The sequence below is a fragment of the Nycticebus coucang genome, chromosome 2 (assembly GCF_027406575.1).
Source record: "Nycticebus coucang isolate mNycCou1 chromosome 2, mNycCou1.pri, whole genome shotgun sequence".
Taxonomy (NCBI): Eukaryota; Metazoa; Chordata; class Mammalia; order Primates; family Lorisidae; genus Nycticebus; species Nycticebus coucang.
Genome location: NC_069781.1, coordinates 4936750 through 4955172, shown reverse-complemented (window position 1 = coordinate 4955172; position 18423 = coordinate 4936750). Strand labels below are relative to the sequence as shown.

Below are 18423 nucleotides of genomic sequence, written 5' to 3'. Positions count from 1 at the left end.
CACCTGTCAGTTCCCCTGATGACAAGCGTGTAATAAAGGATGGTGCGAAGTCCAGCATGGCTTGGACACTTTAAATGAAATACTGTATTACTTAAAATAGTAATTGTTGATTATGTGAATCTTTAACATCTTATCTGATCACAGAGATCTCTGTTGTGGTACTATTTATTGGCTAAATTTCACCTCTGTGACAACAGCTAATATGCCTTATTTAAAAAGCAATTCACCAGCCTGAGCAAGAGCGAGACCCCCATCTCTAAAAATAGTTGGGCGTTGTGGTGGGTACCTATAGTTCCAGCTATTTGGGAGTCTGAGGCAAGAGAATCGCTTAAGCCCAAGAGTTTGAGGTTGCTGTGAGCTGTGATGCCACGGCACTCTACCCAGGGTGACAAAGTACGCATGCTTTGAAGTGAGACTACCTGATTTCAAATTCTAGAAGGATATATAATTATTAATGTGCCCCTGTGGAAGTCCTTTAAGTCTCAGTTTCCCTGTCTATAAATTGGGACAATATCTACCTTCTAGGGTTGCTAGGAGGATTAAATGGAATCATGTGTGTAAAGAGTTTAGCACAGTCCCAGGTCCCGAGCACACACAGGTAAGAGATGTGATGATTATTTCCTCTCCTTTTATTAGAAACATTTCTTAGATACTGTCTGGAACAAGAAAAGTTAAGTCAGGGTCAGTCAAATTTAGTCCCTGCCTCAAGGAGAGTATCAACCCAAATAAAAGCACATGCTAGAGCATGAAAGAAACTCTTAAGCTTGATATGGCTCTGATTTTCCAGTCCGTCTTCAGGCACAAGAAAACAAATGTAAGATATTCAAGTAATTAATATTTCATAGGTAAAATTACATACAGCAACACAACACACACACACGTGCACAATATACTGAATACTGAGGTAGCAGGGGAGTAGGGCAATGATTATCTAGAGGGGGTGAAACCTTAGAAGAGAAGCAGGAAAGGATGTTCAGGGCTGTCTGCACCTGCTCAGAATCTCCATATGGAACAGCATGGATAATAAGAATTTTTCTTCTTAATGATCTCAACTTTACTCTTCCTCTGTGGATAGCACACACATTAAAAAATGGACGAACTAAGTATGTCTGAAGGAGACACAGAGACATTAGTTTTTTCCATGTTGTCTTGGATGGACAGGTCTAGTCTGTTGTCCTTGCTCTTAAACTGGATAGGGACCACCAGGGGTGAGTGTGTAACACTGTCCAGACCTGTCAGAATTATTCTGGCCTAGCCCTCCTTCCTAGGGAGCTGCTGTCCGGCAGACTCCCAGAATGGGAGCAGTCCATTAACTGGATGAGACCGGCGAACATGCCCAGAAGAAAGAAGAGAAAACATAACCAAGATTGGGCTCCATCTAATGTTCATGGTCCTTAAAATGTATGTTTTGTTTGACAAGGGAAATAACACACACACACACACAATCTCTACCATCCCAAATCAAGAAATGAGTCACATCTCTTAGCAGCATGCACAATAAATAATAAGACTTACCTGGTTTCTCCACAGTCGCCCTTTAAAACAATCATCCCTTGTCAGAACAGACAAAATATCTTCCACCTTAATCTCTGAGATGCTGTAATAGAAAGGGATCATATCAAGGTAAACTTTTTGTTCTTTCAAAAGATCCAAAATCCTGAGGCATAAAACTGGCCTCTTCTCCAGCTAGTTAGACACATCAAGTACAAGCGACACTTCCCAGGAAAGAGAACATTTCCCTAAACCCTCAGGAATTCAAAGGGAAGGGAACGTCTATCATATTAAAGGGACAGATGGAATAATATTCCCAACTATTTCCTTGCTTCTTGATGAATTTAAAATAGGTTACATTTACAATTTCCATTATAGAGATTGTGTCATTATTTAATAAATCTTGAATGCTAAACAAGTATGCCTCATTGACTTGAGCAGATGATGAAAAAAAATTTCATAGAGTCTTAGTTTTATACTGAAAAAGAGGCAGAAAAAGGTGGGTAAATATCCACGACTATCCAAACACCCAGTGCAGGGTAACAGGGAACAAAGCCCCCACCCTCAGAAATACTACTCTACTTCTGCCTTGGAGAATCTTTACTTTCTTGTCCCCTAATTATTAGGAGTGAGGACCAAAGGATCTGTGATGAAGCTAGAGCTACATGCAAATTGCTAAAACCAGAATTTGGGCTTCAGTCATGAACAGAAGCCACCAGGAGCCAGAACAAAACAGTGGACCTGCTACCAGAGGAGTCTGGAAAGCCTGCACTCCACCCAGTCGTCTGCAAGGCCACGGCATTCACGTGTGGGAAGCAGATACAGACTCGTGTATTAGAAATGAAGGAGGAGACACGAGCTGCTGAGAAGATACTTCCCAGGGAGAAAGAGAAAGAAAGAGGAGGAGGAATTCTGGGGAAGAAAAACAGATCATAGAAAGACAAATGATTTTGTTGTATTTTTGTTATTGTTTTTAAAAAATGTAACAGCAAATTAAAACATGAATGGCAACTCCTTATGTAGGAGAAGACAATACCCTCTTCCCCCCACCGGTTACTTTGACAAGGCTATGAATGAAAATGTCACATCTTCGACAGTGATTTACCTGAAATGTGTCATCTCCTCCCTGAACACCTCCAGCCCCCACCCTCGGCATCTTCTCTGCTGCCGACTCACAGCCCTATGGATATGTGAAGTCTTTTTACAGCAGCCAGAGTCAATCAGAGCAGGCAGAGCCTGTGCTCAAAGGTCAGAGTCAGAGTGAGAGTGCCCACGGGTTCATGGGAAATCTATTTTTCACATGAGAGAAGAATGAATGGTCCTGAACTTGCCTTTTATTTATGCCTGGAGACCTTAAGGAAGGTAAAAACAGCCCAGTCCTATCTTTTTCTTTGTCTACCTCATTTGCCTTCATTCGTCACATTTTTCTTTTCTTTTTTTTTTTTTTGTGGTTTTTGGCTGGGGCTAGGTTTGAACCCGCCACCTCTGGCATATGGGACGGGCGCCCTACTCCTTGAGCCACAGGCACCGCCCTGTCACATTTTTCTTAAGGAAAAAAAAAAGGGGGTCAGAGGGATGCCAAAGTAAAAGAAATGTAAGAACTTGGCAGTCAAATCTCAAAGCAGGAAGGAAAAAGAATAATGTCATTCAGTCAGGAATATGAAAAACTAGTTCTGCCACAGAAAGGCAAGCTTTCCAAATGCCCAGAAGCACTGATATTCCAGCCAGGGCACAACTCCAATGCCACGTGTCCACATGGCCACAGTGAGGGCCTAACACCTAAGGAGTACAGGAATTAAGAATGAACCAGATTGATTTATGGTGTAAAAGGTCCTTTTCCTCCTTCTAAGAAATTGTTACTTCTGAGGAACAAAGCAAGCGTACTATGATTATTTATGGGTCTATCAACAGATCTGAATCACCCCCACCTTAGTAAGAAAGAGATAAATAAATTCAGGGAACTGTCTTATGCCTGATCTAAGAAATACATGTTTTGATGAAACATTTACATTTTAATAAACCGATGATGACTTTCATTAGGAACACATTTAAAGGAAAAGCAGAAAAAAGTTGAGTTGGCAAATACAGAGAAGTCAAAAGGGTACAGAAGCAAAGTTCTCAGCTTTCAGACAGAGGCAGCCATGGCCTCGGAAAGCTGTCTCTTGCCCAGTCTGCTAAATTAAATTGTCAGGGCAAGTTCCACAGCACTCGGTCTAGGAAGGCAGGTGGCAAGTTTTCGTGATGGCCCTTGAGTCGAGAGCCTCACCTGCCTTCCTGAATCTTCTCTGCAATTCGTCAGCCACACCAGCATCCTGCTGCCCGGCTCTCACATTCTTAGGCACAGAACATATACACGTTTCTTCCCATTCTCCCTTTGAAAAATATTTAGAAGTATACCTTTTAAATTCTAAAAAGGCTCAAGTTTGCTTCTTCCCATGGCACACTTTGCAACCAGTTCTTAGTACATTTTTTTAAATTCAAAGACACGGTTGACACATAGATACCCAATGTATAGCTTCCCTCAAACAGAAATGGGAAAGTATGTAATATGTGGCCATAAAATAACGATCCATGTCCTGCTATCCATCCAGGTCGAGTTCATCTAGCCCGTGCGTGGGGCAGACAGCAGCCCAGGGCTAGGCCCCTCAGCAGGGGATTTTTCAGGGCAGATACCACCAAGTGGGACCCACACAAGACTCTTCCCTCCTCACATAAATGTTCTTACAACACCTTATAGTCTCTCTTCCAAAGACCTAAATCTCTTCCTTCCGTACTTCACTATTTAATCACCCTTCTCAACTTGTTCTCCAAGACCACATCCTTGGCACGACTGAGTTCTCTTCTTTTTAATGCAAACATCATGCTGAATCTTACATGAATGCTAACATACTATTTTCCAGAAGAGATCATGGTGAATGACTGCCCTTGTTTTTCCTTTAAAATATCCATAGCACACTAATAATTCATGTCTATGTAATTATCGCTTTCCCTCTTCAACTTTAGATTTATATTTGAACACTTCATAGCAACAACTTCAGTAAGTTTCTTACAGCAAAAACTAAAGAGAGCAGAGAGACAGAGGCACCAAGTTGTTTACTCTGGCCTCAGACAATTACTGCGTGACTTTGTAACTATTACCACTCGTTTTCCTAAAGAGAAAACCATGTCCGAGTGAGTGGGCAGGGAGCTCGCCCAGAGAGCTGCTGATGGGAAGCAATGGGAGAAGGCGAATTTGTAGGTCTAGACTGCAAGGAAGAAGAAAAGTGTGGAGCAATCGACAGGCTGTCAAGGTAGAGTGACTAAATTTTCTATCATGAGGCCACAACACACAATTCTGAAAGTGCTTTCCACGCACACACAAATTCCCATGAGCAGAAAACCAGCTAGAGCACCTTGATGGGCTCCCAGCTGTGAAAACCGGGTGAGTGAAGGAGAGAACACCAGCTCTATCAACCGGTTTTCACTCCAATCCCCGTGTTTCTGGAATGCAGTGGCCTGGCATGGTGCCGGCCGAGAGGCTGAATAGGCTGCAAGGAGCAGGCCTGGCCACTGGCCTTAGCCGGAGAATAGTGCTGGGTGGAAAGTGACTGACGAGTTGGCCTACATGAGATTTCCTTCACAAATAAGATACAATACACACATCTTCCTGAAACAAAGAAAGCCACTTTTTCAAGTGACAGATTATATTAAGATAAGGAACAAAGTGAATAAAAGGAAAACCCAAACTATCTGTACTTTGGCCCACCTGAAATTACTACCAAGACCAGGTTCCTGCCTGTGAGAATCCTTACAACACTGATCCACCCATCTTCACACTAACAACCCTGAAAGAGTTTTGAAAAGTCTTACTAGCGCGAGACACAGTGAGTTCTGGGCAAGGAAAGAATAGAAATAAAATCATCCTATTTATCAGTACAGTTGAGCTGTGCATTGCATTCACAGTTGTGCATTCACAGCACAGCAGCCGGGCTCTACTCAGGGGCAGTGAGGTGCCAACACCGTACTACACACGACACGGGCGCCTCAAAATCATTCCCCTCTAGGCTCATTTTCCTAGGGGAGGGGAACTGTGTGATGAGCAAAAAGTATTATTTTTATTTTTTTTTTAAGACAAATCAACTTTGAAAATACAAAATGTTAATTGTAAGCAATAAAAGTTGTGAATAAAAAGAGGTCTTCAAGAGGCTGTGAGGGCTGTGCACATAATTTTACAATAAGAAAAACGAAATACACTTCTAAAAGGAAACTGTGTGCCTCAGATCGTCCTGTGCCTTAGTCTGGCAATGCAATGACAATTGTCATGTGGTGATGGTATTAAGGGTTTTAGTTTTTGCCACTGGCTATTCTGGGACTCGTTTAGGGATCACAAGGGTTAATGGCTCTTCTTCAGCTTACAAGGCCCATCCACTGTAAAAAGCAACAGAAAGTTAATTAGGTGAGATCAGCTGAAACCACGTTCAGGTTTCTGACTCACTTGATTTTGTGAGAAGCCAACGAGTTGACATATTCTGCCTCCGAAGGAGCCAAAATGAGCAGGCTGCTCCCATGGCAGCCAATCCGGGCAGTTCTTCCAATCCGATGGATGTACTCTGCAGGTGAAGACGGAGCGTTGTACTAAAAAGGGTAACAAAAATGAAGGCATTCATAGATCAAGGGATTGCCATTAATTGGAAGTGCAATACCCCTCACCTGCCTCCAGGTATCCTAAGAATTAAATCCTGGTGCTATGGTTACCCTAGCACAATCACAAGGAGAAGTCACTCAACCCCGAAACTCCTGGCTTCATTGGAAATAACAAGGCTCTGACATGCAAATGTGAACAGTGGCCAAGTTTCAGATAAACGAGGTGTCTTCTCATCCCAATATCTCCTTTTTAATTTTACTTCTCCACAGGTCTCTTCATTTTCCTATTTGCATCTTTTCACTAAGGTGACCATGCAAGGTGAAAACGCAGGCAGGCGGGGGTGCATTTCTCCAGCATGACCACACGACCTTGGCCTACTTCCTCAGTAGACAAGGCAGTGGGAATGAGGCAGCAGAGGACCCCAGGTGGTGTAGGGACAAAGGAGGCTGACTACTCTGTTGGCAGAGTCCAGCTCTGCTCCTGGCCACCAGGAGCAGGCCTTGGAGCCTGTCCCCACCACCTCCCTGCAGTTTCACTCAGTTTCACTCTGCCCTATGGAGCAGAGCTGTGAGCCAGCTGAGGGGCAAGTTTCTACCCTGTTTCCCCGAAAATAAGACAGTGTCTTATTTTAAGGTGTGCTCCCAAAGATGTGCTAGGTCTTATTTTCGGGGGACGTCTTATCTTTCCTGTAAGTAGGTCTTATTTTTGGAGGATGTCTTATTTTCGGGAAAACAGGGTAGCAAGTAGGGACCTGCTTGTGCTCCCATGGACAGCATTTCTGATTCAGGCAAAAGGGCAGACTCTGTAACTTGGCAAAATGAATTATGCATAGCATTTTATGTTTTCTTTGGCAATAACTCTGTTATCTTAAAGCTAATTGATCCTATATTCATTCCTCCTCTTTTTCTTTGCTGTCACCCCCACATGCGGGCACAGACACAAGAAGATCAGATCAGATGACCAAGACCATATTACAATTATCTACATTCACAACGTAAGCAGCTCTAAATGATCAATTTTGTATGTGTGACCTCCCACACATTAAGATCACCCTTGCCTTATCTTCAATTCACTCTGTGACCAAGAGGAAAGAAGACACAATGCCGCTAGTCCCAAAGTGACCGTCCCAGCTGCTGATAGGCATGCAGTTCCATTAAAATGTGAATAAACCATGACTCATGTAAACAGGGCACATGTCCCTTGGCCCCCCCACACAAAGGCTTAAAAATACCATTCTGCAGACTAACGAAAAGAAAAAATAAAACTAAAACCAGGAGACTCTAGGGCTAACACCTGTACCCTCTGGCAAAGAGTCTAAGCTAGAGGAATGTCTAAGATGCTGTCAAGAACTTAATTGCTCCCTGCAGGTCAATGTGCATGGACACAGCTCTCAGGACAGCTGAGCCATCTCCTTCTGGACACAATGAGGCCTCCCAGGAGCCCGGGTAATTCCTCATATTTTCAGATTGCTGAAATTTTGGTTTATGACATGAAATTAGTCTGGGAGCAGGAGTGCCTGCCGTCTCCCTCCTGCAGATGCACATTCTGGATGTTTTGCTGTAGTGGTTAGGCGGGCTGGGTTAAGGAAGGATGTCAGGAGAAGTGTGCAGATAAGACTGGTTTGCTGCTTGGTTACCAGGGCAACACCCAAGAGAGTAGTAATAATTATTCTACGTAAAGCCAACGTATCCACTCATGATCACACATCCCTGCCTAAAGCTTACATCTTAACAACTAAAAAATTACCTGAACGATCCACATGACTTGAGGGAGATCTAAGCCCCGAGCCGCAACGTCCTTCAAAACAGAAAGAGTATGGTTTAGGACTGAGTTTCTGAATCTTTACTGGGTCATGGATATGTCTGATAATTTATTGCAAACCCAAAGAGTTCACCCACCCCCAATGCACCCACTCCCTCTATATAATCCTGCATATAATTTCAGGGGCCTCAGAGATCCACTGAACTCCACTTATGGTTAAAAATTCTGATTTGGGGGCAAGTTCAAAAGAACTGGTTGGTAAGGAAGCCATAACCCATTTTGCTAAAATGACATAATCTACAGGTTAGTCCAAAAACATACACAATAATTATCAGTGATGTCATGTATGAGAATTCTGAAAACTTCTAACATGTTTTATGAATTCAGTTTGTCCAAATTATTATCCCAAACCCATACCTATAAGCGAAGCCTAATGAAGGCACAGCTATGAAGCGTGCTTCTAAACATGCCCCCTGAAGGCACTCACTTGTGGACGTAAGCTGCAAAATATTTCCTAAGAACTTTGGTTATGAGCCTCAGAGAGCAGTAAGGATAAGCAATATCCAGTCCCTTCGGACAGCTAAATTAGAATCCAGGCCAGATCCATGAATCACTTCAAAAACTTAATTAGGCAGCTGAAAACCTACACAAGCAACGGAAATTTAAATTTCTTTTCAACTGGTCACTACTGGAAGAGCAAAGACCCTCTGCTCTTTTTGGTCTCTTTCAGAGACCAGAAAGTGAGAATCTCCTTGTCTTTGGTAACAAATTCTCACTCAGATTCATTTTTCGGCACAGCAGTTGTAACAAGAATGTTCCCAGTCACAGAGCACACACCATACACCACACACTGTGCTGTGCAATTATCTCGACAACCCCTCAAAACAACTATTACCCCCACATGACAGATGAGGAAACCAAGGTTCAGGGAGGTTCAGTCATCCGTCCAGGGACACACAGATAAGAAGCGAAAGGAACCCTTGAAGGAGGTCCACTTTACTCTCACTCTCCAAGGCTGCCTTACCTGCAGCCCACGGGCACAGAAGATGCTGTACCCCGCAGACGTTGCCAACGGGAGTCCCTACAGCAGGGAATATCTAGCCAAATTACATACATACTTGAGGAATGGCATTTCTAGAAATTCACCCAAAGATACAAAATACAAAATGATATATGCACAGGACTATTCATGTCAGCACCATATATAACAGCAGATCTGCCTATCAGCAGAAGACAGGCCGGATGAAACACAGCAGTATCTAACAGAGTCTCACACAACTATCAAAGGGAGGCTTTCATGTAAGAAATTGCGAAAATATAAGCGGGTCTGCTCACATTTCAATAAGAAATAGTAAAGAGAAAAACCCAAAAGTTCATAAAAATGGTTGCCTCCGGGGAGGGAGAGAGCAGGGATGGAAGCTAGACGGCCTTTAATGAACCTTTATACTTTCAACTGAGACCACGTAAAACTTGTGACACATTTAAAAAGATGGCTGTCACGCAGCATGAAATAGAGAGTATAGCCTTACTCAATGACGTATTCTTGCCAAAAATCCTGAAAACCCAAACCTAGAACCTAAATTCAACCACGTGTCTACACACAGTCAGTTTATAGGGCATACGGGAGAAAGAGGAACAGGCTCAACACCGTGAGGGCACAACTAGCCAAATCCAGGATGGGGGGGTCAACGTATTCTAAAGGACAAATGATCTGGATTCTCCAATAAAAAAGATTAAAGGGGAAAAAGGACGGACAAAAACAAAACAAAAATATAAAAAAGATAGATGGATACAGTGACAGACAGCTGCGCTGAGAACCAATACTCTGAAGGAGGCTCACAAAACTGTCAACTGTTGTTACCTCTGGATAGAGGGATGGGGGGTGATTTTTACTTTTTCTCTCTGTGTTGTCTGGGCTGTATGCTTGTTTTTCTTTCAACCATAAAAAATGCGTATCATTTACACTACAATTTTTACTTAGAAAAATTTAAACCACAGAAAAGTTTGCGGACTAACACATGGGCACCCGCAGTGCCCTCACCTAGATCCATCATCACCAGTCTGTGCCCCATCTGCTCTCCCTCTCGCTCTCTCTACACAGACACAGTCTTCTGAACCATCTAAAAGTTACAAACATCATAACATTTACTCTAAATACTTCAACAAGCATTTCCTAAGTAAAAGGACATTCTTCTACATAACCATAACGTTGCTATCACATCGAAGAAATACTGAGTAAATTATTCTCTAACAAGAGGTCCATATTCAGATTTCTCCAACTGCACTTCAGACGTCTTTTTGTCGTTTCTCCTTCCCAATCCAGGATGGAAACACAGGTCATGCCTGCTACTGTTACATCTCTGTAGGCCTCCTTAATCTGGAACAGTATTAATTTATTTAGTTTTTGACGACTGTCATTTTTGAAGAGTCCAGGTATCTTGAGGAACATCCCACAATCCAAATTTGCTGAGGTGCTCCCTCATGGTAATTTCTGGGTTCAGCATTCTGGCAGGAAAGCGTGTGCTTCCCAAGGCTCCACACCACTGACGATGTGCCCTGGATGGGTAACACCGTGCTCCATCACTGGAGCAGCGTCCACCTGCTTCCCTCCACATAAAGATGGGTGGTACTTACTCCTTCACTGGGGGGTGAAACTTTAAGACCATGCAAATAGCAGGGTCCTATTTGTAAAATCTCCACATGTATTGATGCTCCTTGTCTACATTCATTGTTACCTTGATGGATGCAAATTGGTCTCTATCCCTTTCTTCCATTTCACAGCTGTGAGATCCTTCTGTAAATAGCTTCCCCCACCACTGTTAAGGATCACAAAGGACTCACGTACATGTAGTTTTGAGAAACAAAGTGTGCAAAGTCTCTATAAGAAGCACACTCCTGCTTCTCTCGGGGTCAGAGGCAGGACTCAAGGAAGACACTGTCCCACTAGCACTCTCCACACCACTCAGGTGTGTGTGCCTTCACTTGCACCTGGGATTTGCCAGTTTCCTTTGAGTGGCGGGTAGGCTGAATCTGTTAAGTGTGCACGCGCAAGTTTAATGTACAAGTGTGTCAACCACCCAAGCGGTGTTTCCAGACAGCTCCCACAGCCTTTAGATGCTCTGAAGGCTGAAGGCTGACACTGCAGAGCTGATGCTTTTTAGAACGTTCTCTATCTAAAGGGGAGCGGGAAACGCTTTCTACACTAACCACAGCTGATGTCTTTAGAAAAACTGATGGCTCTTAAATCTGCTAAGCTCTTGTTAAGAAATGATTTATTTTATTTAAGTGGAAGATACATGTAGACAATAAGCTGCCTAAGCTTTACAGACAGGCTTTGTGAAAAATTTAATGCACATTGGTTTAGTAAATTCAACCAGGAAACACAGATAAGACTCTGAAACAGCACATGATGTTCACAAGATTCTGAGTGCAAACACACGGAAACAGTGAGCTAAAGAGGAGGCCAGCAGCCTCTCACTGTGATCCTTCAAGGTTCGATTTTGCACTTGGGTGATTTAGCTCTAGACAACCGGCTGAGACACAACCTTCCTGTCTCCTATTACTCCTGTGTTGGGGGAACCCCTCTTAACAGTCAACCATTGCCTACCACTCCCCATTTTCCCTCACCCAGATTCAACCCAGACATTTTTTTAGGTACTTCTTTCCACTCAAGCCTAAGCTACCAGAGAGTGAGGGGAGGACGGCAGTCCTGGTGCGGGAACAGAGATGAGGGAAGTGCCTTCAGGAGTGGTCCCATCTGGGCAAGCTGAGTCGCCTCTCCAAGGCTCACCTGACCTGCCTATGAAATGGCTGCAAGAACCATCATATCCAGGTCGTGAGGCTGTTGTGAAGATGGAAGGGGGTCTTGAGAACTGTACATCTGAGCAGCCTATCCATTCCATAGGGAAGAACCAGCATGGGGGCACCAAGGTGGAAAGGTGACCTTATGGTCTCTTCACTCTCTCCCCACCCCCAAAACCCCAGGCAGAGGACCCAAAGAAGCAGAAGACTGTCCCCCTCCTGGAGCGCTGTCGGCAGCCACACCAGATCACAAGACTCAGCAAAAGCGTCTGTTCTCTGCCTGTTGTTAGAACTTCAACACAGCCCTATTTTATTCCTTTAACCTAATTAGGGCAAAAGAATTGCTAAAGTCAGTTCTGAAAGACACTCAACGGTGAGGCCTTGAAGGCCCTGGGCTTGACAATTGGCTGCCTCCATGAGACCTAGGAGTACAGATGGAAGGCAGCTTGCTCAGGTGCCAGCCTGTCAGTTGGATTAAAATGACTCATTTATTTACCCAAGAACCTCACAAAGTGCTTTTACTAACAGGGAGAGGGGGCCTGCCGTCTCTCTGAGAAGGGACGCAGCAAACTCGCCTCTGACGCCTTCCCAGCCTGCCAAAAGTCATTATTGCTGTGTGTGGAGAGCCATCAGCAGGGTAGAGGCCCCCATTGTCCGGGTGACAGATTGGGCTGCGTAATCAGAGGAGGAAGGAGAGAGTGCAGAAGCTGTCAGAGGCGAGAGATCTTGGCTGAAGCCGCCAAAAAACTGGCAACACGAGTTAGCGTAACTGAGTAAACAGCAAACAATCTCCAAATGATCTTTCCATTAACACAGATGAAATAAAATGAAAAGAATAACTTTACCTCAAAAGCAAACCCCAGAGAAAAGCAAGCAAGTCTGCATTTCTCTGGGGCACTGACCTGACATCTTGTGACTCGCAGAGCCTTATTTCCTTTGTCTCCCAGCCTCCTGGCACAGTGGAAATTTCCCAGGAGGAGAGGAAATTAAGAACGGCACAGACATAAGTGTGCTTGAACCAAAAAAAAAAAAAAAAAAAAAACAAAACAAAACACAAAACCAAAACCAAACCCCAAAAATTCCACAAAACTGAGAGGTGGAAGGAAGCAGCTGAGAGGATTTAGGGCGTCTCCTGTGAGAAACGTGCGTGCAGGACAGCAGGATTTCTCCCCATGAAGACCGAGTGGGCAGGCCTGGGTGGAGCAGAGCTCTTTCTTTTCTGGGGAAAAAGTTACTTACTCCATTTATCCAGGGTCAACCAAAGAGAGCCAACAGACTGTTGGTTGACCAGCCTTAAAAATCAGAGGCTGCCTGGAATTTCCATTTTCTAGTCACTTAACTGTTTCTCTCTTTATCAATCACCAACATAACAATGACTTTTATTTTTTATTATTAAACAATGACTTTAAAAACCAAGTTCCCTTCTTTTGCTTTAGGGTGAGTTCTTCACTGTATGCAGGAAAAAATACTTTATAGACAATCCAGTGTCTTATATCTGATTGCTTTGGTTTCTTAATTCTATTTTGGGAAGTAGGCTTTGAATTTTCAAACGACTCCTTCCTGCTCAATCCCAGCTCCCTAAGTAACTTGGCTTTTACTTGGATCTAATTTTCCAGGGGACACAAAATTACACTACAAATGTGTGAAGACTTCTTTTCTTTCACAAATTGGTTCTTTTTGCCTCAATTACCCTTCTGCTTTTGCCCAGACTCCACCTGACCAGGGTTATTGACTGTTATAACCAAAGTACACAAGGCCATGCATCAGGTCCTGAGCAAGTTCCATGAAATTAAATAGGTCCTTGCTTTTAAGATATTTATAATTAAAATGAAATAACACACACACACACATCTTTACTCTTAGCAGGAAGGAACATGAGTAGAAGGAGGGAACTTTCTAAGAGGCACAGTAAAGAAAACAGCATAATTATGAACTTTTGTGTGGTTGTACCACAAATTCCAAATTTTCGTAAAGGTATGCAGTTTTCTGGCCTTGTTAAAAGAACCTTGGGATGAGAGTTTCAGATAAATTAAAATGGCAAAAGGTACAGTACAAAGGGAAAGAAGAATGCCCATGTGACAATTAACAACATGAGTCCTCGTTATAAAAGGAACCAATTCTCCATCTGTCTCGTCCTGACGTGGCCCTCGTTCCTCATTAACACCACGGAGGCTCCTGGAGAGCATCAGATAGCCTGGCAAGCAACAGGCTGCTTAGAAGGACATGGAGTGACAGTCTCTCCCCTGACCCAAGCATGATCTATTACAGTGTGTGTGTCCCACACGCCCCATGCCTCAAAGAGGCACCAGAAGCGCCAGGCTAAAGCAAAAAAACATGGCAGAGGTGTCAGGAATACTGAGAGGGTACGCAAAGAATTTCTCATCACCAGGGAACCTGTGCTCCTATTCTGACCTAGAAACCAAGAGAAATGAGCCCCACCCAGCTCTTCTCCAGTCATCTTCCCTGCAGGGTTGAAGAGAAGACCAGACTCTGGCAGAAGATCAGCTTGACTGGACAAGCAAATGAACAAGGACCAAGTGGCTTTAGAGAATTCAGACTGTGGCCAAGGGAGAGTTTGCTTTACAGGTGGCCCCGGACTGGGAGGGTACAGAAGGCTGGGGGTGCTGTGCTTTGCCAAGACAGTGATGTTCTTTGTCTAGCTGACATCTCTGCCTACAGGTATCATCAGCTAGACATAACTATGAAGGGGATCATGCTTCTAACCCCACTGAGAATTATATTCCAGAAAGAATGATCTTTTCTGCCACATACAGCTACTAAGAAAACAAACAACTAAACTTCAGATACCTGAGTTTTCTTTGAGACTTAACAGCTCATCCATGTTCGTAAAGCACGGTGGCACTGGGCGGCGCCTGTGGCGCAAAAGAGTAGGGCACCGGCCCCATATGCCGGAGGTGGTGGGTTCAAACCCAGCCCTGGCCAAAAACTGCAAAAAAAAAAAAAAAAAAAGCACAGTGGCACATGCATGCCACGTGACAATTTTCCAGGGATAAATCCACCATCTTATGGGCCAAAGATAAAACATTTTGTTCCTTTCCTAACCCAAACTCCAATACAAAGGTTCCTACTGCTTTCTATTTCAATACAGATAATCTATAATGTTCACTTCTCAGATCACACTGGAGGTATGGAAAAGTAAACTCAATCTCTACCTCTCTCAGTCTTTAAAAAAAGGCACAAATTGGTGGCTGTCAACATTGAGTCTGTTGGGCTCTTTTCGAGACAAGAGTCTAACTATATTGCCCTCGGTAGAGTGCTGTGACATCACAGCTCACAGCAATCTCAAACTCTTTGGGCTTAAGCAATTCTCCTGCCTCCACCTCCCAAGTAGCTGGGACTATAGGCGCCCGCCACAATGCCTGGCTATTTTTTGGTTGTAGTTGTCATTGCTGTTTGGCATGCTGGGGCTGGGCTTGAACCCGCCACCTCTGGTGTATGTGGCTGGCGCCCCAGCCGCTTGAGCTACAGGTGCTGAGCCTGTTGGGCTCTTTCTATTCTACCCAGTTCAACCCACAAATACCATGTGCCTACTCTGTGCTAGACACTGGGATGGAAGCGTGAACACATCACAGACCTTGTCTTCATGGACCTTATCATTTGGTGGGAAGAACCTAGATCAGGTGTACTGAGCATTCCACAGAGCGAGCATCTGCAGGGGCATGACCGTGCCTGTCAAGGAGGAGCCAGGGCCCCTGGGGTTCAATTTAAGCTGAGACCCAAGTATGGGTTAGTCAAAGTCAGGGTGGGGTGTTCCTGCCCAAGGGACTAGCATGTCCAAGGCCCCAGGGCCTGAAGAAGCCCGCATGACATACTCATGGAACTGAAGGAAGGACCTATTTGGCTGAAGGGCAGGGAGCAAGTGAGATGTGGGGTGAAAGAAGACAGAGTGCGGTCAGGTTCTAGAAAGTATTACGAGATAAAATAAGGACTTTTGACAAATTTATTTATCAAGGAAATTATGTAGACTTAATCTTTACTTTAGACCAGGTATTTAAAGATGGTTTTAGAATAAACACAGGCTCGTAGATGGACTTCCTAAAGGGAAGGGGTACGTGGTCTCCTCAGCTGGCAATATTCCAGAAGTAGTTCTCAGATTATACTGAGTGTTGGGAGGGGCATCATTTGCTACATACACTTGGGAACTGGCACCGTGGTAACAAGTCTTCCTGCGGAAGAACACAGGTATGGACACAAAAGAAACAAAGCCACACTTGCCCCAAACTCTAAATTTAGAAAGACAACAGTTTTACTTTTAAAACTGAACACAGAGTACAAGCTTCTTAAAAAGGTGAGGCCAAGACAGGTATCCAAACAGTTGAATGTCTTTGTTCCCACCTGCACTTCTTCACCCAATTTATTAAACTCACAGGGCAATTTCACTGCTCACACAGGAGTTTAAGGTCTATCATCCAAGATGGCACAAATGGAGAAGGTATTTCAGTCTTGGGAGACAGCAGCAACTATGGTAAAGTGAATCTCAGAGTGGGGAACACTCTCAAAGGAGCAGGGGACACGCGTAAAAAGGCCAGAGCCACACAGGAGGCAGCTATCGGAGACTGCACGGGCTGCAGCTGAGGGGACAAGTCCCAGAAATTGGAACTCGTGGGGCAAATCAGAGTGTAAGTTAACAGCAAATAAAATCCATCCCAGAGCACCTATCTTCCTTAAAGAAAAAGGTGAGCAGAAGCAAGTAGTCATTTTGTCCAAAAGACTTTCTCAGCTCTAATTACTCCCGATAGCTGTAATTTACAACTTCTTGGTGGATAGAAATTGTCAAGATTCACACATTTTCAGACTAACAGCTGCCACTATTAGGGAGCGAATTGCCAAGTCTTCTGCATGGTGGTGGCTGGCTATCTGTGACACAGTCAGGTGACAAGTCAGAAGTGCAAAGAGATCAGCACCACTGAGAGGGCCCTGGAGCTCCCACGTCCTGTGAGGCAGACCACAGGACAACTGCCAAGAGATGAAAAATTACAACTGCCATTACAGAAATATTTCAACTTTTGCAAGGGGTACAGAATGATACATACCGTACAAAGAAGGACGCCGCTTTTGGAATGTGAAAATTCCTGAAACACTGCTGTTCTTTCCTACAAAAACAAGGAAAAATAGGGCCTTACAACTCTAAGATAAATTCCAGCAAGGTGGGCTTAGATTTCCCTGACTCTCTGCTATAGCTATTTTTAGGCACAGAGAAGTTTACCAGGGAAAAGGAAGAAGTGGATTCTTCACATCTTTGATAACGACTCTACTTAGAGGACCAGACTTCTGAGACTACAGTAAGTTAGTGCAGCTCTAACAATGCCAAGGTGAGCATGCCCTTCAGAAACAGCCGGCCGAGAAGAGCAGGGAAGGGTAAAGGTTGTAAGACACTCCATGTAGCATTCCAAACTCAGAGTTTATTCTAAACATGCTCTACACGCACTCTAAAGGGATAATAAATTACCAACCTTCCCTATAGGACACTTTTTTGAAACCCAATTTTTATAAACGTTAAACATTTATATAACTATATATATTTTAATTACAGAAGTTATATTTAAGTTAAAGGAAGAAAGCAAAACTCATCTTACTTGGACTAAGTTGAAGCTGAAGAAACAAAAAATCACCCCACCACTAAAGGTAAACCCCCACCACCAGTAACACCTTGATGTTTCCTGAGTCCCCTTTTTATACATAACATAACTGAGCATGCAGATTTTAGAAATACGGCATCCTACAATGTATTATTAACATGCTTTTATATAGAACGCAAACATCCTTTTAGGCCAATAAATATGCAAAGACCATGTCCTCTCCCATGTGAAACAGTATCGAGCTGAACGGACACACCGTCGTTTATGAGACCAACATACTACTATTGGCAAGTGAGGTTGTCGCTAACTTCGTAATATTGCTATAAATGCTGAATAAAGACATCTGTAGATACTCCCTTGGGTTAAATTCCTAAAAACAGATTTGCTGGACTGTAAGGTGAGCACACTGTAAGGTTTTTAGTGCTAACTTGCCAAGGACACCCTCTCAGAGTGTTGAAGTCATGGCACTCCAAGCACTTGAAACTTGGCCACATCTGTCTGTCAGCAACAACAACAACAAAAAAAACACAACCAAATAACTAAAAACTGGGAAATAGAAAAAAAGCAAAGCCCCTCCTTCCCCTGCGGCGCAGCCACCGTGCGCTGCCGTGCCTCCGCCTGCTCATTCTTGTGCATGTTTCCCCACAGCCGGAAACACAGGGCTCACTTCGCTTAGCGCACTGGACTAAGCCACACTAACCACCACGACACTACCCACCACCACTCTACTACACTAACCATCACCACCACCACACTAACCACGACCACGACACTACTATACTAACCACCACACTAACCACAACACTACTATACTAACCACACTAACCACCACCACACTACACTACACTAACCACCACCACTCTACTACACTAACCATCACCACCACCACACTAACCATGATCACGATACTACTATACTAACCACCACACTAACCATCACAACACTACTATACTAACTACACTAACCACCACCACTCTACTACACTAACCATCACCACCACCACACTACTCCACTAACCATCACACTAACCACCACAACACTAACCACCACCACTCTACTACACTAACCATCACCACCACACTACTGCACTAACCACCACCACCACACTAACCATCACCACCACCACACTACTCCACTAACCACCAC

The 18423-nt window shown here is 43.9% G+C and overlaps 1 protein-coding gene across 2 annotated transcripts in view; it reads right to left on the bottom strand.

Annotated features, from left to right (window-relative positions):
* DDX31 (DEAD-box helicase 31) overlaps window positions 1-18423 on the bottom strand; it is a 74122-nt gene that overhangs the window by 31082 nt on the left and 24617 nt on the right. The window contains exons 14-18 of one of the 2 annotated variants that reach the window (XM_053565652.1): window positions 16732-16791; window positions 7862-7912; window positions 5966-6105; window positions 2233-2403; window positions 1516-1597 (exon numbers count right to left, since the gene is read on the bottom strand). In XM_053565652.1, the coding sequence (XP_053421627.1) occupies window positions 1516-1597; window positions 2233-2403; window positions 5966-6105; window positions 7862-7912; window positions 16732-16791 (504 nt within the window). The remainder of the gene's footprint in view (window positions 1-1515; window positions 1598-2232; window positions 2404-5965; window positions 6106-7861; window positions 7913-16731; window positions 16792-18423) is intronic. The other variant, XM_053565662.1, reaches the window with a different exon arrangement.